Source organism: Podarcis liolepis (genome assembly GCF_965112155.1).
Source record: "Podarcis liolepis genome assembly, chromosome: 15".
In the NCBI taxonomy this organism is placed as follows: Eukaryota; Metazoa; Chordata; class Lepidosauria; order Squamata; family Lacertidae; genus Podarcis; species Podarcis liolepis.
The window spans coordinates 18,542,342-18,565,199 of NC_139566.1; the positions used below are offsets into that span (position 1 = coordinate 18,542,342).

General features: G+C 47.7%; 2 protein-coding genes across 9 annotated transcripts in view; both read left to right on the forward strand.

Moving 5' to 3' along the window:
• The first annotated feature begins 59 nt into the window (after nucleotides 1-59).
• Nucleotides 60-5,885, forward strand: LOC310694800 (uncharacterized protein). The gene is made up of 2 exons (XM_083478382.1): nucleotides 60-636; nucleotides 4,707-5,885. Exons 1-2 carry the CDS (start codon nucleotides 277-279, stop codon nucleotides 4,827-4,829), a joined length of 483 nt encoding a protein of 160 aa, XP_083334508.1. The 5' UTR covers nucleotides 60-276; the 3' UTR covers nucleotides 4,830-5,885.
• A 9,839-nt stretch (nucleotides 5,886-15,724) lies between these two features.
• Nucleotides 15,725-22,858, forward strand: part of BCAN (brevican) — a gene marked incomplete at its 5' end in the record, with an annotated part of 43,422 nt that continues 36,288 nt past the window's right edge. For 3 of the 8 annotated variants that reach the window (XM_083478266.1, XM_083478255.1, XM_083478258.1), the window contains one exon: nucleotides 16,335-16,659. Of the gene's footprint in view, nucleotides 15,840-16,334; nucleotides 16,757-22,858 lie in introns of those variants that run through there. The other 5 variants (XM_083478265.1, XM_083478257.1, XM_083478261.1 and 2 more) reach the window with 3 other exon arrangements.

Consider the following 22,858-nt stretch of genomic DNA (forward strand, 5'->3'; position numbering starts at 1 on the left):
TTTGCACCCACACAGATATCACTGAGGAGTGGGGAGTTTTGTTCTCATTTTCTTGCTGCTGGGGGTGGGTGGGTCTGGAACCAGATAAGAAAGCTTGCACAGAAAGTCCAAAGTGATGGGTTCGGGTTAGCAGCAGAGAGCTCCTCCTCTCCCTCACCCGAGGCTGAATCACCCCGCAAAAGAGGAAGGAAAAAGCACGCGCTCAGCAGACCAGCTTGCGACAGAACATCAGCTGTACCAGATTGGCAGCGCCGGCTCCAGAAGTCACACCCAGGCATGACCAACAGCAAGACGTTCCGGACGGCCTACTCCTTGCGGGGGTCCAAGTCCCCCAGCCTCCTGGATCCTTCCTCTGGGAGCTCATGGGACCACCTGGAGGAGGCAGATCCTGCCAGGCGGTCTGGAGGCGCTGCTCTCGGGGGGCACGGCCTGGTCCCCAAGAACAAGGAAGAGGCCCAACCGAAACCTGCCCGGAGCTGGGGGAGGAGAGCCACGAGTCTGAGGGTGCGGAAGGCCAGGGGAGAGGAGGCCGCGACGATGGGAGAAGCAGCCCACTCCCTTGGCCCTGGCGATGGGCAGATGCTTATCGGGGAGGCCCACGGCAAAGCAGGTGGCAGGATGAAGAAACGTAAACAGGTGAGAAAGTGTGGGGAGGCGGTCTGGCACCAAGGGGCGGCATAGTCAGGTGGAAGCCCCATGGACGGTGTCTTGCGCATGGCCCTCAGAAACTTTGAGCCTTCACTGAAGAGGAGTCTGCTCCATTGGTTAGGGCAGAGGGCAAGGATTCAAAGGCCACATTCACACCCTACATTTAAAGCACCATGGTGCTGCTTTAAACCCTGAAGCTGTGGTTTGTTAAGGGTGCTCAGAGCATAGAAGCTAACTCCTAGGGGCCAAGGGATCTTCAGGGGGGCATAAAATATTTGAGGGGATCGCTCCCTCCCTAGTTGATTGCCATTGCCATTCAAATGGTGTGCGTGCACTGTGTCATGTGACTGATTATGCGGTGCGGGGCTTACCCCTTTTATGAAGATCACCCACTCTGAGACCCCACAGCTAATTCTCCCCTGGCCTCCTCGCTGGCCCAAGTAGGACCAATTCAACCAGCTAGCCCTGGGGATTATTTAATGCTTATTTCCCCTAAATTGATTTTTGAATTTTGAATTTTATTGTTGTTCATGTTTTTATACTGTATTTTATTCTGTTTTTATAATTAAGTGTTCTAAATTTGTTGCTAGCTGCTCTGAGCCCGGTTTTTGAACCGGGGAGGGGGGTATAAATAAAAAATTATTACAGTGGTGCCTCGCAAGACGAAAATAATCCGTTCCGCGAGTCTCTTCGTCTAGCGGTTTTTTCGTCTTGCGAAGCAACCCTATTAGCGGATTAGCGCTATTAGCGGTTTAGCGGCTCTTAAAGGCTTAGCGGCTTAGCGGCTAAAAGGGTATTAGCGGCTTAGCGGCTTAGAAAAGGGGGGGAGCGAAAAAAATGGCAAGACTCGCAAGACTTTTTCGTCTTGCGAAGCAAGCCCATAGGGAAATTCGTCTAGCGAAGCAACGCAAAAACGGAAAACCCTTTCGTCTAGCGGGTTTTTTGTCTTGCGAGGCATTCGTCTTGCGGGGCACCACTGTATTATTATTACCCATCCCCCTAATATTCAAGTTGTCTGAGTCATTAGGAGACCCCTATTCCCCTCAATTCACAGGGACCTATGGGAATTGTAGCTCTGTGAGGGGAAGAGGGGGTCCCCTAACAACTTGCTGCACCATCAGCCAACTACAGCTCCCAGGATATATATATTTGGGCGGGGAGGGTTTGGAATCAATGACTGTTTAAAGTGCTTTTAGTGGATGGTGTGAATGTGGCCTCAATGCATTTAGCATTGCCAGCTAATGCTAAAACAAGCATAGCAGCCCTTGTGCCTATGCCAGCAGCCTGATGTGCAGCAATCCATCAGGGGAGGTTTTCCGTGGCATGGGGCGAAACCTGTGTCGCACATTCCACCAGACTCTGTGCTGCTTTTGCATGCAAGGGACCAGGGCCCACGTAGCTAATGGAGCTTTTTTTCATCTTCCGGACTGGCCCACTAGAGGGCACTGCGCAAAAAGAAACCTGGGAACTCTTCTTCAACTGCCTGCCTGGGAGAGTCAAGGTTGTATGCATACTACTGTATACAGTGCTACCTTGGGTTAAGTACTTAATTCGTTCCAGAGGTCCGTACTTAACATGAAACTGTTCTAAACCTGAAGCACCACTTTAGCTAATGGGGCCTCCCACTGCCACTGTGCCGCCGGAGCACGATTTCTGTTCTCAACCTGAAGCAAAGTTCTTAACCTGAAGCACTATTTCTGGGTTAGCGGAGTCTGTAACCTGAAGCGTATGTAACCTGAAGCGTATGTAACCCGAGAAACCACTGTAGTTTTAAAGAACTTTCAAAACCCTACCTTCTCTCAAAGAATTCTGGGCCCTGTAGTTCTACCCCTCACGGAATTACAGTTTCCAGCAACGCTTAAGAAACTACAGCGCCCAGTATTCTTTGAGTGAAAGAATGTGTTTTGGACATGGTTTAAAGGCATAGTGTGTAAACAGCCTGAAAAGCACAGATCCAAGAGGCGTTGCTCTCCTCCTGTGCCTCCTCTTTGTCCCTGGGAAAACCCACTCCGTTCCACTGAAACAGAGCAAATGGCAGTCCTCAGAAAAACCAATTGACATTTGTTCTGTTTCAGCGGTAAATAGTGGGTTTTCCCGCTGAAATGCAGCATGACAGGTGGTAGTCTGGGCGAATCCTAACGCAGCCTGGTGTTTGAAAGCTTCAGGCTTTTAACATCCCTTATTTCTGAGGGTCCTGGTGCATCAAGGCACAAGCCAAGAGCCTCAGCTGGGCAGTGATTTTGCCAAACCACTCTGGGAACGTTTTCCAGCTAAGGAACAGGGTAAATGTGGTTATGAATATTTATTTATTTATTTAAGAACCATTTTACAGAAAGATATTTCTGTCTTCCTCTGGGAGCCACTGTCCTCCCCGAACAAGCTAATTCCAGCAGAGCAAGATAGAGGAACGGGGCCTGTCTATTCATCCATCTAGCTTGCTATGGCCCACTCTGGCTGGCAGCAGCAGCTCCTCATGGTTTCAGGCAGGGGACATCCCTAGCACTACCTGGAGACACCATTAGGGATTGAACTTGGGACCTTCTGCATGCCAGGGAGATGCTGAGCTGCAGCCCCTCCTCTTCCAGAGAAAGGCCTCTTAACTGAGCTGAAGAACTTGGCTCTGAAAAGTGCTTCCCAGGAATTGGGAGTGTAGGGCTGGGCGATATCTGGTTATCAACATCGGAATATATGACCAGCTAAGCACCGCGAAAAGATCATGAAACCGATATGATTTGGACTTCAAACCTGTTTCGGACAATAACACCGCCCAGCCCTATGGGAGGGAGGGAGGGAAATCTCCATCAGACACGAGATTGACACATGAAGTCCACATATCTATCATCAGTAGCTCTTTAAGGGCCAGCGGAGTGCAGAGAAAACATCCCAGGGTGGTTAACAGCACTACTTCCTGCAGGCAAGAGGTTGTCTTTTCAGACACGTAACACCCACACACGCTGGAGCAATGTGGGGCTCTGTGTGGGGCTTCCCTTGCATTTGATCCAGAAGCTGCAGTTAGTGCAGAATGCTGCAGCACAATTGCTGACCAGAGTGAGACCCTGCCAGCATGTGACACCTGAGCTCAGAGACCTGCACTGGTTGCCAATGTGCTACCAGGTGTTGCTGTTTGTATATAAAGCCCTTAAGAACTTGGGACCAGTTTCTCTGAGATTGTCATCCCCCATATGCACCCACTCAGCTGCTTCAACAGGTGGAACCCGCACTGTTGCAGGTGCTACATAATACTTCTCCCGTGTTTTTAAGGAATTTATCCTTTAGTGTAGCAGCACCCAGACATTGGAACTCACTGCCTATTGACATCAGGCAGGCGCCTTCTCTGTATCCTGTTTGGTGCCTGATAAAAACATTTTAGCAGCGTGGCTGGGGAAACCCACCGGATGGGCAGGGTATAAATAATAAGTTGTTGTTTTGTTTTTGTGTAGTCTAGCCTGCCCAGATACATAGAATGCTGCAATGTGGTTTTAGCTTTCCTTTGATTTTAACTACAGTGGTACCTCGGGTTACATATGCTTCAGGTTACATACGCTTCAGGTTACAGACTCTGCTAACCCAGAAATAGTACCTCGAGTTAAGAACTTTGCTTTAGGATGAGAAAAGAAATCGTGCAGCAGCAGCGGGAGGCCCCAATCGCTAAAGTGGTGCTTCAGGTTAAGAACGGTTTCAGGTTAAGAACGGACCTCTGGAACAAATTAAGTACGTAACCAGAGGTACCACTGTATTTTCTTAATGTTTTATACAGCTTGTTTTTTATTGACGATTGCATTATTTTATTCTTTAAATTACTTTGTGTCGTCATCCCCCTTGCAATAGAGAGGTATAGAAATCTTATGAAATGGATAGACTACAAGGTGACTGTAAAACAGGGCCTTTAATTTCCTGGCATAGCTTTTTCTTCTTGGCCAGACTTTGTAAGGAAGCAGCTGGGCCTCCCCACAAGCCACCTCCTATCTGGCTGCCCAATGCAAGGCTAGATAACGTATCCAGATTTGAAAACCTCCAGACCCTCTAACTCTCCTTCTTTGCTCCCTGCCCCTCCGCAGCAGGTAAATCGTGCTCTCCGGGAAAGCTGGGAGACCTTCTTGACCAACGTGTACAGCTTAACGTTGAGCCGCCCGACCAGCAGACCCACCACTGATGAAGCCCAGGCGGTGGGGACACCGTGAAGAAAAAGACTCCCCTGGACTAAGCATGGACTCATGGAAGGATGCTGAACTGACTCAGGCGGCACCAGGGCTTCTCCCTCTTGGACCCTTTCAGCTGTAACCTCCGTGGGTTGCTGGCAATGTGGCAGGTGCTTTGGAAGGACTTCTTCATCAAAGCTGCTCATTGTTCCTGGGCTTCTCTACTGGACTCCTTTTTCAGCATTCATTTAGCTGTGATTCCTGCAGGGGGGTTGGACTAGATTCACTTTGAGGGCTTTAGCTGCTAGTGGAAAGGTGTTATCCAGACAGGAGGTCTCTGCTGCTGGACAGCAGGTCTACCCATTAAGAAAAAACAGAAGGGTGGACATGGTATCTGTTTTTTTCAGAGGCCAGATCTACCCAACTCAGTAGACACAGCGCCCAGGCCTCACTGCCACCCACTCTCCAGATAAATCAGAAATACAGTGGTACCTCGGATTACAGATGCTTCAGGTTACAGACTCCGCTAACCCAGAAATAGTACCTCAGGTTAAGAACTTTGCTTCAGGATGAGAACAGAAATTGTGCTCCGGCGGCGCAGCAGCAGGAGGAGGCCCCAATTAGCTAAAGTGGTGCTTCAGGTTAAGAACGGTTTCAGGTTAAGAATGGACCTCCAGAACAAATTAAGTTCTTAACCCGAGGTACCACTGTAGTGAAAACCTGTTCTGTGAATATATACATACCTTTCCACTCCCTGAAAAATTCATAGGGACCCCCCTTCTCCCCACCCTCCAGAGAGTCCCACAACTGTCCTCCTCTCTAGTTTTCTGGCCACTTTCCCCCCTGACACTCCTTGGCACAGGAACATACCTGGCAGCTGTCCATCAGACATCTCAAACCAGTTGCCTCCTCTCCTGGCTTGGATTCTCCACCTGCCATGTCCTGCATCGCGTTAGCTAATTCAGGTAGATAGCAAATACCTTTGCCTCCTGGGGAGTGAAGGGTTTGCGGAAGGAGACACACAACGGGATATGAACACACCTTGTGGTGACCCAAAGTGTTGCTGAAAGCCAATAAACCCAGACCCCACCTCTGCTTGGTCTCTTGTGAAACGTTCCTCCTTTTTAGGCCTCAGGTATGTTCTTGTGGAAAGTTGGGGTGTATAAATGTAATCGATAATAAGCTCGATTGCATCCCAATTTGACTACTGCAATGTATTGTATGAGGGGCTGCCCATGAAGACTATGTTTTTGAAACTTCTGCTTCTTCGGAATTCAGCAGCCATTCTGCCCAGAAATGGAGCAGCAGCCAGTGACTCTGGCATAAGGTGGGGAGTTGCAAGTTCCCTATAACTGGCGCCAGCCAACCATCTGGTTGCAGCACTCTGAACCAACCAACAGTTTGCAAGACCTCCTCAGAGGTAGCCCCACATAGAGCATGTTGCAGGAATCTCAGCAAGGTCCCTAAGTAAGGTCTGTATCACCATGGCCACATCTGACACCCCAGGAACAGGCAGGGTTGGTGCACCAGCCTCAGGTGTGCAAACACGGGTCTGGCCTTTCCTGCTATGTATCTTTGTGGTTTTGGTTTTGTCCCAGTGCTTTGCCCAACAAAACCTGCATTTTACCACTGGATTGGAGCAAGCAGCAATCAGGTTTCCATGAACTGCTGTTTGCTCCGATTCAGTGGTAAAATGTGGGTTTTCCTGGGGAAAATGCTGGGACAAAAAAAGCACTAGGCAACAGACCAGAAAAGCCCAGATCTATGGCTAGAAAGCATGGAGTAAAGGTGAGTGTGGAAAAGGCCTACGATTCAGCTGTTAGGAACAGGCAAATTTGTCAATTTTGACATCCCAGTTTTTGTTTTTAATCTTATTTATTTCATAAAGTTTATATACCACTTGATTGTAAAAACAAACAAACCCTCAAAGTGGTTTACAGAAAGAAAGAAGGAAATTATCAAAAAAAAAAAATGTTAAAAGCAGCTGTTTAAAATATTCAAAAAATGATTTAAATCAGCGATAAGCTAAAAACAGATTAACACACGTAAGCATTCTAGGCATCTGGGTAAAGCTTGTCTAAACAAAAATGTGTTTAGCAGGCATAGAACAAAGTACAGCGGAGGCCCAGCCTGATCTCAACAGGCAAGGAGTTCCAAAGGGTGAGTGCTGCCACACTAGAAGATCGAGTTCTTGCGTTCAGTTTGCCCCATCTCCAAACTGGCATGAATTTTCCTGTGTCATTCATCTAAGTTAGGCATTTATTTACATAATTTGGCCTCATTCGTGCATTTTCCCAAGCCATTTTGACTAACAGGATGCACGTTATTGTCAGTCTTCCCCCATTCATTTTTCAGTGCATAGCCCCCTAAAATGCACTTTGGGCAGTGGTGAAGAAGAAGAAGAAAAGAGTTTGGATTTGATATCCCGCTTTATCACTACCCGAAGGAGTCTCAAAGCGGCTAACATTCTCCTTTCCTTTCCTCCCCCACAACAAACACTCTGTGAGCTGAGTGAGGCTGAGAGACTTCAGAGGAGTGTGAGTAGCCCAAGGTCACCCAGCAACTGCATGTGGAGGAGCAGGGAATCGAACCCGGTTCCCCAGATTACGAGTCCACTGCTCTTAACCACTACACCACACTGGCTCTCACTGGTGGGTGGAGAACTGCAACGCAAAATTCAGAGGGCAGCTGCATTTTAGCTCTCGTATTGATTTTGGAACTGCAAAGCGTTCACATTGATGTGTGGTCGGTTTGCAACAAGATGCAAACCCAACTCATTCCCCAATCCTTCCATGCATGTCATGTCGGGTGGGGGTGGGGAACCGCCGGATACAGGACGCTCTGTTGCTTGGAGGAAAAAGGAAGACGCCAGTCACCTAAGTGTCCCCCATAGACCTGCCTTTCACTGGAGTTGTGGTGTCATCTTTTCCAAAAGGGAGTAGCAAGTGGCTGACATGCCAAGAAGCCACCCTGTGGAAGTTGGCCCTCTCTCTTGAGCATGAGAAGAATGTGGTGGCTACGTGGCGCTTAGCAGGATCTCAGTAAAAAGAAGAGAGCCCCCTGCCACCCGCCTCTCCATCCAGGCCTTTGTTCAAGCCAATCATCTCGCCATATCAGGCGCTCCTTTCAGCTGGCTTTGAAAGCCCCATTCAGCTCCAGGCAGTAGGATGGGCCCTAAACCATCTGCAGCTTGGGCAGAGGGGACAACAGCGCTGAGAGATGCCAGGGAGCAGGGGGGAGTTGGGGGCCAGGGTTTTGGAATGCAAAGGCTGCTTTAATAATGCAAGAGGCTTCTCAAAGCCCCCAAGTCACATGCTGGCGACCCTATGACTGCAGAGAAGCCAGAAAATCATGTAAGGAAGCCTCGCTTTTGCCCACTGAAGGGAGACTTGCAGCATTGTTTGGATCGGGGTCCCAGATGTGCTGCAAGTCACGACTCGATTTGGGCATGAGCTCTGAGGGTGGATTTATGAGCAGAGAGAGGCAGAGTTATTTCTTGCTGTAGCGCCTCAGTTGGGCTCGTTCTATTATTTCACAGGGGTGAGGGCCGCCCTAAGACATTTTGCCGCCTGAGGCAAAGGACAATGTGGGGTTCCCCTCTCCGCCCCAGGCTCAGGAGTTGACTGGACGGGCTGTTGAATATTAGGTCAACACTCAAGGAAACATCCTCCACTGTAGGGCGAGGTATGTGACATACGGGCACCTCACTGCCACCCCTCAGCATCTGCTGCCTGAGGCAGCTACCTTACTCTGCCTAATATAAGGGCTGGCCCTGCAAGGGATGGACACATGTTTGTACCATCCCTATCTTCACAGTAATAATTATTACAATATTGGGAGGGGGAGGGAGCGGGGCCAGCCCTACCCTTAGGCCAGGTGAGGAACTTGCCTTAGGCAGTGGATGCTGCAGGTCAAGGGAAGCAACAGTGCACATACTACTGGAAAACTGCATTGCAAAAATTCAGAGAATGCAAATTTCAAAGGGTAGCCATGCTTTGGTTCTCGTATTGTTTCAAGAAAGTGCAAATTCGGTTGCTTCAGCTTCAAGTACACATTGAACCTGCATTTCACCCCTATCCATGACCAGCCATCACCAACTTGGTGCCCTCCAGATATATTCTTGGACTACAACTCCCACCAGTCTCCACCAGCACAGTCTAGGAGTTACCAGCCCTTAGTTCCCAGGCTCTGGCTTCCAGGGATCTGGTAACCAAACCCAGAGCAGAGGAGGCGTCCAACCTGGTGGCTTCCTTTGCAGGGCCTCTTGCTGGGTCTACCAGCTTGAGAATTGGGGTCCCTGGGTAGCAGCCTTACACTGTTGGTGCAACTGCTCTGCTCTGAACAGGGACCAGATGCCAACTGGCCAGGCAAGAAGCATTTGGTACTAATTGTGGTTTCGAGCCTTCCTTGCTGAGTTCGCAGTTCTGCTCTGCCTCTCCGGCTTCAGGCGTCTCACCGCAAGGACAGCCCCCCCCCCCTGCAAGTGAGCTCATGTGCTAAACGCAGGCCCTGGTGAGGTCAGGCTGGGGTTGGCTTGGGAGATCTCCAGGTTGCTGTGGAGAGAATCAGAGGCTGATTTGGGAGGAGGAGGAGGAAGAGGAAGATGCCACGTCTGTGTGGCCAGGCCTCTGCTCTTGGTCGGTTCTGCTCTTGTGTTTTGCATGTATCTGGATTCCAAAGCCTTCATGGTCACAGAGACAGTATGGTATAGTTAGAGTGTCAGACAAGGACCTGGGAGAGACCTGGGTTCGAAGCTCACGGGGTGACCTGGGGCCCGTCACTGCCTCCCAGCCTCAGCTACCTCACAGGGTTGTAGAGGGGATCAAATGTGGGGGGGGGGGGGAGAACCATGTAAGCCGCCTTCAGCTCCCTGAAGAAAATAAACTGGTTGACATCTGTCCATCTCAGGAGACAATGGAGGAGTGAGCCTTCAGGGGTACAGTCAAACTGTTGCAGAGTTATAGCACCTGCTGTGGCTGTAGAGACCTATTTGGGAGAGACAGGCTTTGTTGCATCTGGGGAAGATGAAGGCATCTGGTTGCACTGCTGCAGATGCACAGCTTCTCTCTGCGCTCCTCCTGGCAGTTGTTCCTCCTCTGGTCACTGCTGATGCACGATCTGTCTGCCTCTAGACACTGCAGTTGTCTGCAAGAGGTTCCCACTCATCATGGTTGATATTGACAGCCTTCATGTCATGTTCGCAGACAACTTTATAACGCAGAGTTGGCCTGCCAACTGGCCTGGTGCCTGAAGCCAGCTCCCCGTAGAGCACGTCCTTGGGGATCCTGCCATCTTCCATTCTGTAGACATGACCCAAGCAAATGTAGACATCGCTGAGACAGGAATGTGAACATGGAGATAGATAGATAGATAGATAGATAGATAGATAGATAGATAGATAATGATGATGATGATGATGATGATGATAGATAGATAGATAGATAGATAGATAGATATAGATATAGATATAGATATAGATATAGATATAGATATAGATATAGATATAGATATAGATATAGATATAGATATAGATATATGATAGATAGATGATAGATAGATAGATAGATAGATAGATAGATACAGTGGTGCCCCGCAAGACGAACGCCTCGTGAGACGAAAAACTCGCAAAACGAAAGGTTTTTTCCTTTTCGAGTTGCCTCGCAAGACGAATTTCCCTATGGGCTTGCTTCGCAAAACGAAGCTTGCCCCGCAAGCTCCGGGGACAGCGGGTCTTCCCTGCTGTCCCCGGACCTCTTTTGAAGCAAGGGGCGGTGGGGAGAAGCGATCTCCCCGCAGCCCCTTGCTTCAAAAGAGGTCTGGGGACAGCGGGGAAGAAGCGCTTCCCGCTGTCCCCGGACCTCTTTTGAAGCAAGGGGCAGTGGGGAGAAGCTATCTTCTCCCCGCAGCCCCTTGCTTCAAAAGAGGGGACAGAGCGGCGCTTCCCCTCTGTCCCCGGACGGTCTCCATAGGAACACATTGATTGATTTTCAATGCATTCCTATGGGAAACCGTGCTTCGCAAGACGAAAAACTCGCAAGAAGAAAAAACTTGCGGAACGAATTAATTTCGTCTTGCGAGGCACCACTGTAGATAGATAGATAGATGATAGATAGATGATAGATGATAGATGATAGATGATAGATGATAGATGATAGATGATAGATGATAGATAGATAGATAGATAGATGATAGATAGATAGATAGATAGATAGATAGATAGATAGATAGATAGATAGATAGATGATAGATAGAGGCCATGTTACCCTTTGGTTCAGAAATAAACTCTCTTAGAGCATTTTCGGATGGGTGTTTACTGTGGTCCTTCAGTTAGCAAGGTTTTCTATAGAGTCCATCCAATGTTGTCAGCATCAACTTTTAATATACATTTATTAAATTAATATTCCAGTCTTCCTCGCAAATGAACCCCATTGCACGACCCCTCCTTTCCACTCGATTGGCTGCCGTTCCGTCAGAATTTAGACTGTAATCTCTTGGGAGGCAGAAATCTGCCTGTGCACTTCAATTGCTTTGTAGAAGGCCAGGTACTTTCATCTCACCTCAAAAAGGATATTGTGGAGTTGAGGAAAGTTCAGGCTAATTCTACCACCAGAGCTACAGGTTAAGGGGGAATTTAATCCAGCCCCTGTGGCGGTTTATTTCCTGGGGTAAAATCCTAAAAACACCTCAACAACTTTGGTTGGCCCTCTGGTCAGCCCCCACGGCCCTTCACTTCAACAAATCTGGCCCTCTTTGAAAAAAGTTTGGACACCACTGGGTTAAGGTGTTCCCTAGGCTGGGAAGAGTTCCTCAGCTCTGATGCGTCACGCGTTCCCCAGGACACATCCTGGAAGGACTAAAAAATGCTTCTGGGTCAAGCTGGGATTTTGCTGGAGTATAAAACAGCATCCGCTCTGCTGAATGCCCAGCTTCACTACAGCCTAGCGCTGACACTTCATTTTGCTAAAATTTCAAAACTCTGTTGAATTTGGAAGGGCCTTCTGTATTGAAACATCTGAGGAATGTTGTGGGAGGGCAGAAGAAGACCCACCAATACAGTATTTTATCAAGAGCAAATCTTCACTTCTCTAATCTTGACTTTGACACCCATGGCTGTGGCAGGCAGGCGAAGTTCCACCCCAGAGCTGGCTGCAATTTAGCCCCATCCTGCAAAGTGGAAACACAACATTAAGAACGGAAGTGTTTAAGAGTTGTAATGAACTGCAAAGGCAGCCCGAGACACAGTTGATTTCTCCGGATGAGTAATGAAGGCCAGCTTTTGAATTTTTTTCCGTGTTGGGAAGAGAGCCTGGTGCTGGGCATCAGGGAGGAAGCTGCCAAAAAGGACTTTGTGGAATTGGAAAGATTTGTGAACACGTCTGAGCCATGGCGGGTTCCTCCTCCTCCCCTCTTTTCTTTTGAGGGTTGCAAAAAGAATTAAGTCATTTCTGCTGTCCCAAAAAAGAAAAGAAAAAGCTTGGACAGGATCAGGGAAGATTTACAGTAAAATGAATCATCTGGAGATCTGTACCTGGCATTACACAGCACCTCCTTGTAAAGCCACATTTTGAAGAATGGGAATGCACTCCCAGTCTGCTCATTTTGATTGGGGAGAGCACTGCCCCCCCCCAAAAAAAATTAACCTTGGGTAAAAAAAAACTTCTTAATGGGCATTTTTTTCCAATACTGTTTCCTGCTCCCCTGAACCCCACACCCCAATTATGGCTGTGGAATTATTTTAAACATTTTTAATACAAAACTCCCCCCAGGAAATAAAACTTGGGTTAAAGGCTACCTCTTGTTGTGGGTCAGAGGGTGGGGTCATATCTTTCAGTTCAGGCCTGGGAGAGGAGAACGTGGCTCTCCATGGGAACCAGCAGGCTGGAAGAGCCTTGCCTCTGCGGGTCTTTCACATGCAGCAGAATCAGATGGTGCAAGGCTGGGGGCTGCAGAAAATGCTTCTGAATCCCAGTTGCTGGAAGCCATGGGAGGGGAGAAGGCTCTAGCATTCAGGTGCTGCTTGGGAGCTTCCCACAGGCGTCTGAGTGAGCACGGAGAGAACGGGATGCTGGACCAGATGAGCCACTGGCCTGATCCAGAAGGGCTCTTCCTGGATAGCTTGGTTGGTTAGAGTGTGGTGCTGATAACATCAAGGTTGCTGGTTTGATCCACATATGGGACAATTGCATTGCAGAGAGTTGGACTTGATGATGCTAAGGGTCCCTTCCAACTCTATGATTCTGTTTCTTATGTCCTTATAAAGCCACAGTTTTGGAGTCTAATCCATGGGTAGAGAAACTAAGGCTGGGGGCTGGATCCAGCCCAATCACCTTCTAAATCCGGCCCGTGGACGGTCCGAATCAGCATGTTTTTACATGAGTAGAATGTGTGCTTTTATTTAAAATGTATCTCTGGGTTATTTGTGGAGCATAGGAATTTGTTCATTGTTTTCCCCCCAAAAAATATAGTCCAGCCCCCCGCAAGGTCTGAGGGACAGAGGAATCATAGAATAATAGAATCATAGAGTTGGAAGAGACCACAAGGGCCATCGAGTCCAACCCCCTGCCAAGTAGGAAACACCATCAGAGCACTCCTGACATATGGTTGTCAAGCCTCTGCTTAAAGACCTCCAAAGAAGGAGACTCCACCACACTCCTTGGCAGCAAATTCCACTGTCGAACAGCTCTTACTGTCAGGAAGTTCTTCCTAATGTTTAGGTGGAATCTTCTTTCTTGTAGTTTGGATCCATTGCTCCGTGTCTGCTTCTCTGGAGCAGCAGAAAGCAACCTTTCTCCCTCCTCTATGTGACATCCTTTTATATATTTGACCAGCCCCCTGCTGAAAAAGTTTGCTGACCCCTGGTCTAATCCTACATCCAGTGGCATAGCGTGGGTTGCCAGGCCCCCCAGGGCAAGGCAAGTATCCTCAGCACCAGCTGCCAATGGGCTGGAATGAAAGGGCAACAGCTTGGCAACCTCCCCAAGTGGTGCTCCATGAGCATCCAGCATGGCAGAGAACAGGACAGGAGATTGGTCAGGAGTGGATATCTTTCTAAAGCCCCTACAGAGGGTGCCCTAGCAAGTGGCCATTGCCCAGATCTGCTCTTCAGTCCATCCATGTGAACAGTGGGAGATTTTCTGTGAGACGGGGAGGGTGTGCTTTTTATTTGTTGTTACTACTTTCTTTTTCTTTTGAAACTTTGTGCCCCTAATCATCTTGCACCCAGGGCCACGCAACGCCAATTGCACTTCATCCGAGCAATTCATCTCCCGTCTTCCGAACCCGACTTCTTGTCAGCCTCAAGCTTACAATGCTCATCTCTGACAAATGACTTTCTCCCTCCTGATGAGGGCAAGACCCTGTTACAAAATGGGGTGCTGCCCCCTGCCCCCCGAACCCTTACAGTCCATAGAATTGTGCAGCAGAACACCTACGATTTGTGCTGATACCACCCATTTTACAGATAGGTAAGAAAAGGCAGCAAGATTGGGGAGGGGGGCCTTGTGGATTCTGGTCTGCAGCCTTTGAACCATGAGAAGAAGCTGTTCTGGGAAGAGGGGCAGCTGGCTGGGGAGAAAAGCCCACTTAGCATTCTAGGCAGCACCAATCCCTCACGGGAGGCTGCTGCTGCAATAGGCTGTGTTTGGCAAGAGCCAAATGAATTCAGGTCCCTTTTTCTCACACCCCACCCCCTGCTCCCTCTACTTCCTTTTAGTACTAAGTATTCATCCAGTGGCATTCTCAGAACTGCACTGGCCTCTTAAATATGTTTAAAACTGCTCCAGAAAGCCATTTCAGTTTGGTGAGGACAAGAACTAGCGAGAGAGGACTAGGGCAAGGTTTTTAAAAACAGGTCCTTTACTGCAATCACTGCAGTGAAATGTAGCAAATCTATAGCACGGAATGAGAGAGAGAGAGGGGTGATGATTTACATGACAAAGCAGCAGCATCTTAGACTACTGTTAGCTTCTTGGCAATAGGGAGAGGACCCCACCTCCAACACACACACACACACACACACACACACACACACACACACACACACACACAGAGAGAGAGAATAGTTACCACCATTAATCTTTCCTTAGGGCTTCTGAATGCTAAAAATGAATCTCAGTCTGTACAGACACCAGAGCATCAAAATGAATCTTTGTATTCATAATTCCTACGTTGATTTCAAACCATAGTTAAGCTTAACTATGGTTGAAAGGCAAACCATGGTTTAGCTTAGCGTTAGGTCTGAACCAAGGTCTGTGGTTTGTTTCCTCCAAACAAACCAGGAGTGGTAAGCCAAGTACAAACCTTGGTGACAGCTTGTGGTGATCAAGAGACAATAATTGAAAAGATGTTGTTATCATTATCATCATCATCATAATGAATGTATTTCCCACCCTTCCTACCAAAGGAACCCAGTACAGCCCAACAGACCAGGAGTGGGGAACCTTTTTCAACTTAAGGGCCATGTTCTCTCATCGGCATATTTCCAGGGGCCGTGTGACAATGGTGGGCGGAGCAGGGGCCAAAGTGGGTGGAGCAACAAATGTGACTCTTACCTTTGTACGCCAGGCTACCCTGCAATCATCATCATCATCATCATCTGCACACATCTCCATCTGGGCAAGCTATAGAAGCATCATCTCAGTTCAAGAACACATTTCAACCAGGGGGAAAGAGCTCAAGAAGGGCAGGGAGCAGAGACAATGAGGGGTGTTGTCGTTGGTGGGGGAGCGTTCTGGGGGCCAGACAGGTCTGAAGGGCCGGATTCACCCCCCCAAAAAAAATGTCCCAGGCCTGCGCTAGACAAACGTCAAGTGCATAAAGGAACAACCTTAACTCTTTCGGGGGCGGGATGCGAGAAATGTCGGGGGGGGGGAGCTCTGACCAAGCCACGCCCACACTGGGATCCCAGGTGGGCGGGAGGGGGCTCCCGCAGATGATCCCCACGCAGCTGTAAACCGGACATCTTCCCAAAGTGTATAGACCCACGCTTAAGGTTGAACGTGCAGCCCGATCCCTGTGCATGCTTCATCAGAAGCAAGCCTGGCTTACTTCCAGGTAAGCGTGCGTGCGTGTAGAAGAGATTGCCGCTTTAGTCTCGGCGGTGTTTGCTCATTAAAAAAATCATAGAATCGCAGTTGAAAGGGACCCCGGGGCCATCTAGTCTAACCCCCTGCAATGCAGGAATCCTGCCCACAGCCGTCCCTAGGTGGGCTCGAACTACCAACCTTCGGGTTAGCATTGCGCCACAAGAGACCCGTGTGCCACAAAGACTTGTGACACAGTTTTTGGGGGCGGTGGATTGGGCGCTTCCTCCTTCTACCTGCCCTCGCCATCAGAGGCATAGGTTTGGATCTTGACGGTCACCCCCCTTCAGAGGAACGAAATTTTAAAAATTGGCTTTTTACAGGCTATTGGCCCCAGATGGACGGGGTATAAATAATAATGATGATGATGATGATGATGATGATGATGATAATTTCTATTAAACGGCTATAAGCCTCGCTGTTTAAGGGTGCATTGGGTTGCGCGCACACACACACACGGCCAGCCTTGTCTTTGGAGCTCCTCGCGGGCACAGCGGGTGGTGAATTGGGCTGGCATCTGCCTCCACCTCGTGCTTCCTTTTCCTTTAAGTGGGAGGGGAAGAGGGCGCGAGCGGAGGATTCCCCTCTCTTCCTTCTGCATCAGGGCGACAGAGTGCGTGTCCTGCTCTTTCGTCCTGGCGGCCGCCGGGCTCCTTTCCTCCCTGCCTCATCTTTTGGAATAAGCTGCTGCAGTTCCCAGCCCCGCATTGCTGCCCCACTGCAACACTCGCTCCGAGAGCTGGGAAGGAAAAGTTCTCTCTCCTCCATCCACCGGAGCCTCTATAGCGCAGGCAAGAAGCCGGGCATTTATTTTATTTTGCAACGTTTGTTTTATTCTAGTTCAAACTACAGATTCCTTCTTTTTTCTTTCTTTCTCCAGTAAAATTGGTGAGTAATGAAAGTAATATTTTTTTAAAAAATAATATTAAGTGATTTGCAATTTGATCCCCCCCATGCAACATTAGCAGGTTTGGGGAGGGGGTCTTCCCCAAAGCTGGTGGGGGCAGCATGTGGGGCAGGGGGCTTCCCCCACCAGTGAAAAGCTCTTTCAAATGACATAGGGGTTCCTTATCTCAGAAACAACTCCCCCCTTTAATCAACCCCTCTATAATCTTTATTTTAAAGGTTGTGTAGTGTACATTTGTCACAACCAAAATATAGGACTGCAGGATTTAGCATAAAAATCAGTTGTGTGTCTTAATTTTATAGTAAAGGTTGGGGGAAGTTGGTGGGGTGCAGGGTTTGCCAACGTTGAGAAAAACTGATGCAGTGAAAGAAAAAAAAATCCCTCAAACTTCTGTGACTGCAGTTCTGGCTTGTTTGCAGATCATTCATTTTCCAGAAGGGCATAACCTTGATTTGGGTGGATTATTGCACTGCCTTAAAACAGCAGCGTGGAAGTCTTTACAGTCAGTCAGTTTATCTCTCAGGGCTCCATTGGTCCTCTTTTCTCCCCCATTTCCAAATCCGAATCCCTGCCTGAAACACAGGAAGGATTTGAGTGCTCCCCTAGGTATTAATTGGCTGGCTGGATCAGGCAAAGGGCCCATCAACCCAGTATCTTGTTTCCAGCAGTGCCAAGCAAGAAGCTTCTTCTGGAAACCGTCCCAATCAGGGCAGGAAAGTGTTGGTCCTTCCCTGTCCTTGTCTGAGGCATCTGGTGGGTACTCAAAGTTATACTGCTCTTAACATGGAGGTTCTACATTGCTATCCTGTGCTTCATTTTCTCTCACTAAAACTGGCGGGTTTTTTAAGTTTCTGTTGCCAAGTGTAGCTGAACTTTGGCCCTTTGTGTATTAAGCTTCTATGGCTGCATTTTAAGGCCACCATGTGAAATTAATATTTCAAACTAAACTAGCCAAACTAAATAGATTTTAATACAAATTCCACCTCCCGAACCCTGGACTCCCCAATCCAGAATAGTCTATGTTGGAAAAATTAAGTTAGGATGTTGCTAGTGAGTCTTATTATTATTATTTATACGTTTATCCCACATTTTGTACAAGGAGCTCCATGCTTAGTCCATCTGCTGAGCACTCATTTTATCTTCACAACAATCCTGTGAGGCAGGCTACACTGTGAGATGGATAATTGCCCAGGGTCACTCTGTGAGATTCCTGGCAGGGTAGAGGTTTGAACCAAGATCAGCTGTATTCTTGGAAGCAAAGCCACTGTGTTCAATGGGGTTTAGTCCCTAGTGTGTTTGCAACAGCTGCTTGGGTCTATCTTCTGTATATGACACACTTCATGAGTTGTTGTTGTTGTTTAGTCGTTTAGTCGTGTCCGATTCTTCATGATCCCATGGACCAGAGCACGCCAGGCACTTCTGTCTTCCACTGCCTCCCGCAATTTGGCCAAACTCATGCTGGTAGCTTCGAGAACACTGTCCCACCATCTCGTCCTCTGTCGTCCCCTTCTCCTTGTGCCCTCCGTCTTTCCCAACATCAGGGTCTTTTCCAGGGAGTCTTCTCTTCTCATGAGGTAGCCAAAGTATTGGAGCTTCAGCTTCAGGATCTGTCCTTCCAGTGAGCACTCAGGGCTGATTTCCTTAAGAATGGATAGGTTTGATCTTCTTGCAGTCCATGGGACTCTCAGGAGTCTCCTCCAGCACTATAATTCAAAAGCATCAATTCTTCAGCGATCAGCCTTCTTTATGGTCCAGCTCTCACTTCCATACATCACTACTGGGAAAACCATAGCTTTAACTATATGGACCTTTGTTGGCAAGGTGATGTCTCTCTAACCCCTCCCTCTCAAAATTAGATTTAAGCTCTAGAGTTTACCCATAAGTCAACTCTTGCAGGTCACCTAGTGATGACTAAGCACAGTTTAATTGGCACGTTACCTGTGGAATAACAGACGCCACGTTCACACTGTACATTTAAAGCACTAAATAAGGTAAAGGTAAAGGACCTTCGGATGGTTAAGTCCAGTCAAAGGCAACTATGGGATGCAGTGCTCATCTCACCAAGGGAGCCAGCGTTTGTCCACAGTCAGCTTTCCGGGTCATGTGGCCAGCATGACTAAACCGCTTCTGGCACAACGGAAACACCGTGACAGAAGCCAGAGCTCAAGGAAACATTGTTTACCTTCCCACTGCAGTGGTACCTATTCATCTACTTGCTTTTGAACTGCTAGGTTGGCAGAAGCTGGGACGGAGCAAAGGGAGCTCACCCTATCATGTGGATTCGAACCGCCGACCTGGAGCCGATCCACTGTCCCTCAGACCTTGTGGGGGACCAGACTATATTTTGGAGGGGGGGGGAGGAACGAATTCCTATGCCCCACAAATAACCCAGAGATGCATTTTAAATAAAAGCACACATTCTACTCATGTAAAAACACACTGATTCCTGGACCGTCCGTGGGCCGGATTTAGAAGGCAATTGGGTTGGATCTGGCCCCCGGTCTTAGTTTGCCTACCCATGCCCAAGAGGCTCAGTGGTTTAGACCACAGTGCCCCCCTTCCCATTTAAAGCGCTATGACATGACATCACTTTAAACATTCATGGCTTCCCCCGAAGAATTCTGGGAGCAATAGTTTGTTGAGGGTTCTGAGAGCTGTTAGGAGACCCCCTATTCCCCTCCCAGATCTACAATTGCCAGGGTGATTTTAAGGATCAGTCCTTCCCATCTGTCAGCGGTTCTTTAGCTATGATTCCTGTATTGCAGGGGGTTGGGCTAGATGACCCTTGGGATCCCTTCCTTTTTTAGAAAAGTTTTCAGTTTTAGAATTACACCATTTCCCATTCTTATACAGTAGTTCTTTTTGACTTCCCACCCAGCATTCCATGACAATTCCTTTTACATCTTGTTTAGCTGCATATCCATTAATTCCTTCACCTTACTTTCCACACTCTCATATCTTTTATGTTGTCAACTGTTGGTCACAAAGTATCTCCTACTTGGAATTTATATTTGAGGTCATTTTTTTGTAAATATTTCCCTAGATACTCCCACTCACTCCTCGTCTGTTTGTCATCTTGATTTCTTATTTTAGATGTGATGCTGGCAAGCTCTGCATATTCAATTATTTTATTTAGCCATTGTTCTTTCCCTGGGGGTCTATCTTTGTTCCCAATATCTTACATTTACTATCCTCGCAGCTGCTGTTGCATATAGAAATAGATTGTGGCCTTTCTTTGGTAACTCATTCCCAAGTATGCCTAGAAGGAATGCTTCCGGTTTATTGGGGAATGTGAATTAAAATATATTTTTTTAGCTCGTTGTACACCATCTCCCCAAATTCCTTTGCCCGTTTACATTTTCATCATAAATGAATAAATGTACCCTCTACTTCCAGACATTTCCAGCATAATTTTGAGCCTCTTTTATACATTTTAGCCAGTTTGACCGGTGTCAAATGCCATCTACGGTATATTGCTTTTTTTTGCATATTTCCTCTTATTTGATAACATGCAGAGAAGTTCATTGTTAAATTCCATAATTTTTCCCACTCAGAAATTTCAACATTATGCCCAATATCAATAGCCCATTTTATCATTGCCTCCTTTATCCGTTCGTCTTTGGTCTCCCATTCTAGCAATAGTTTATATCTTTTAGAGATTAATTTTTTGTTAGACCCCCAAAATCACTTTTTCAAATTCTGATCCTTGTTGTACATATCCTCTCTCTCTATCTTTTTTTGAATATCTCCTTTGTTTGGATGTATTGAAACAAGTCAGGGACCAACCTTTGGGATCCTTTCCAATCCTACAGTTTTATGATTCTGTAAAATAAGGCACCACTAACAAAGATGGTGGTTAACATGGCCACAAAGCAGAACACGAAACAGGTGTCCACACTATGTTCCCTGCTTCTTTGAAAACTTTATTTAGCACCTCTGTCATGTGCAGAGGCAGCTGGGCAGCCTACCTTTGAATACTAGCTCCGATTTGTGGTGAGCAGAATAGAACAGAGGAGGAAAAGGGTGTCACCTTCATACTGATTCTGGGGTGCCAGGAAGAATCTTGCTGGGATGCGGCTCCACAGGAGCTGCAGCAGATGGGAGTTATAGTCTGAAACTTCTGGAGGGCACCAGGTGGGGAAAGGCTGGGGTGAAAAGGAGTGCCACAGTGGTCCATGTCTCCCCCTCCCCACTGTTCGCAAGAGGGGCGGAGCCTAAGAGAACAAAGGTGGGGCCTGATGGACTAGAGGGCGGAGTCTTGCATCGCCATTTATCCCACCCACCCCTTAACTCTTTCCTGTGCATCTCCAATGTAGGAATTCTGTTCCATTTCCCAATGTGTTTTTAGAACATAGAATTATTCTTGTACCCTCTGGATGGAAAGAGCTGTCCGCTTCTCCGGTTCTCATTTTTCCAATCTTCAATTCAGTTCTTTACGTTTCCACAGCAACTTACAATTGTTGCTATTTTTTGCTATTATAATCCTCATGAAAATTCCTCAGCATTTGAATCTTTCCTAATAGAAATATTTTTGTATGCAGTTTTGACTAATGCACGCATCGTTGCTGGCAGCTTCTCTGAACTGAATGCGCTTTTGTGTGTGACTTTCACAAATGTATTAGGGGAAAGTGTAGTTTAAAATTAATGCACATAATTTTTGTAAACGCTGCTTGGTTGGGAAACTCTCTCATGAAATTCAGATAAGTGCAGACTTTGGAGGATGCCTGAGTGTCAGTTCACAGGGGGTTACTGGGTGGTGGTGGTTGTTTTTATTTTTATTATGTATTTTGTGGTTTTATATTTAGATTTTATTCTGTGAACTGCCCTGAGACATCCAGGTATAGGGCGGTACATCAATCAATCAGTAATTCTCATTTTTTTCCAGAAAGTGTGAATATGATAGATCCATCTTGAAATGCAAACTGTATTTTAAATGTATTGTTTTATTCATTTATTATGATATTTATATCCCACGTTTCCTCCAAGAAGCTCAATGTGGCATAGATAGTTCTCCCCCCTCCATTTTATTCTCACAACAACCCTGCAAGGTAGGTCAGGGTGACTGGCCCAAGGTCACCCAGTGAGCTTCATGACCAAGTGGAGACTAGAACTCTGGTCTCCTGGGTTCTAGTCCATACTCTAACCACTACACCATGCTGGCTCCATATGTCTAACTCTGTCCTGGTGCCCACCTCTCTCTCACTGGCTCTCCCCACATAGAAAGTGAGTGGGCCAATGGGAGAAGAAAGGGCTGGAATGGGGGCAGAGATGGCTGGGGCTGCCCCCTGCCTTATTTCTGGCCTCTTGACCTCAGATTTATCCTGAAGACCCTGAGAAGGAAATGAACTCTGTAGGTTCAGCGTATCAGGCCCTTCCACATCCTTCTGTTGCTGTTGAATTGTCACCTGTAGGGTGGGGCATCAGTTTTCCAGGGTCCGCTAGCTGCTGACCTCTACCTCTCTGATGTGTTGGGCGTATCCATGTTGCCAGGTTTTGCTGTGCTTCTCACATCAGCATCATGTGCAGACACTAAAAGGAGGCGATGTTGCCAATCCCTACACATCAAATGTAAAGACAAAGGGAAAATCTGATCCATTATTTCCTGATCAGTTGGCAGCCCTCCTTATTGGCACTAGATGGGTCAGGCTTACTCTCTCTCTCTCTCACTCTGGGGCTGGGTGGCTCTCTGGGGAAGAGCCATAACTCAGTGGCTGAAGATCGAAGGTTCAGTCCCTGATGATATCTCTGGGTAGGGCTGGGAAGGACTCCTGCCTGAAATACTGCAGAGCTGCTGCCAGTCAGTGTTGGCAATACTGAGCTGGATGGGCCACTGGTCAGACACAGTATACGGCATTTCCCTTCCTCTAAGAAGAGCCCTGCTGGATCAAGCCGAGGGTCCAACTAGTCCAGCATCCTGTTCTCATATTGGCCAACCAGATGCCTGTGGGAACCCTCCAAGCAGGATCTGAGCACAAGAGCCCTCTTCCCTCCTCTGGTTTCCAGCAACTGGTATTCAGAAGCATTTACTGCCTCCAGCCATGGAGGCAGAGCAAAGCCACCATGGCTCAAAGCCATGGATAGTC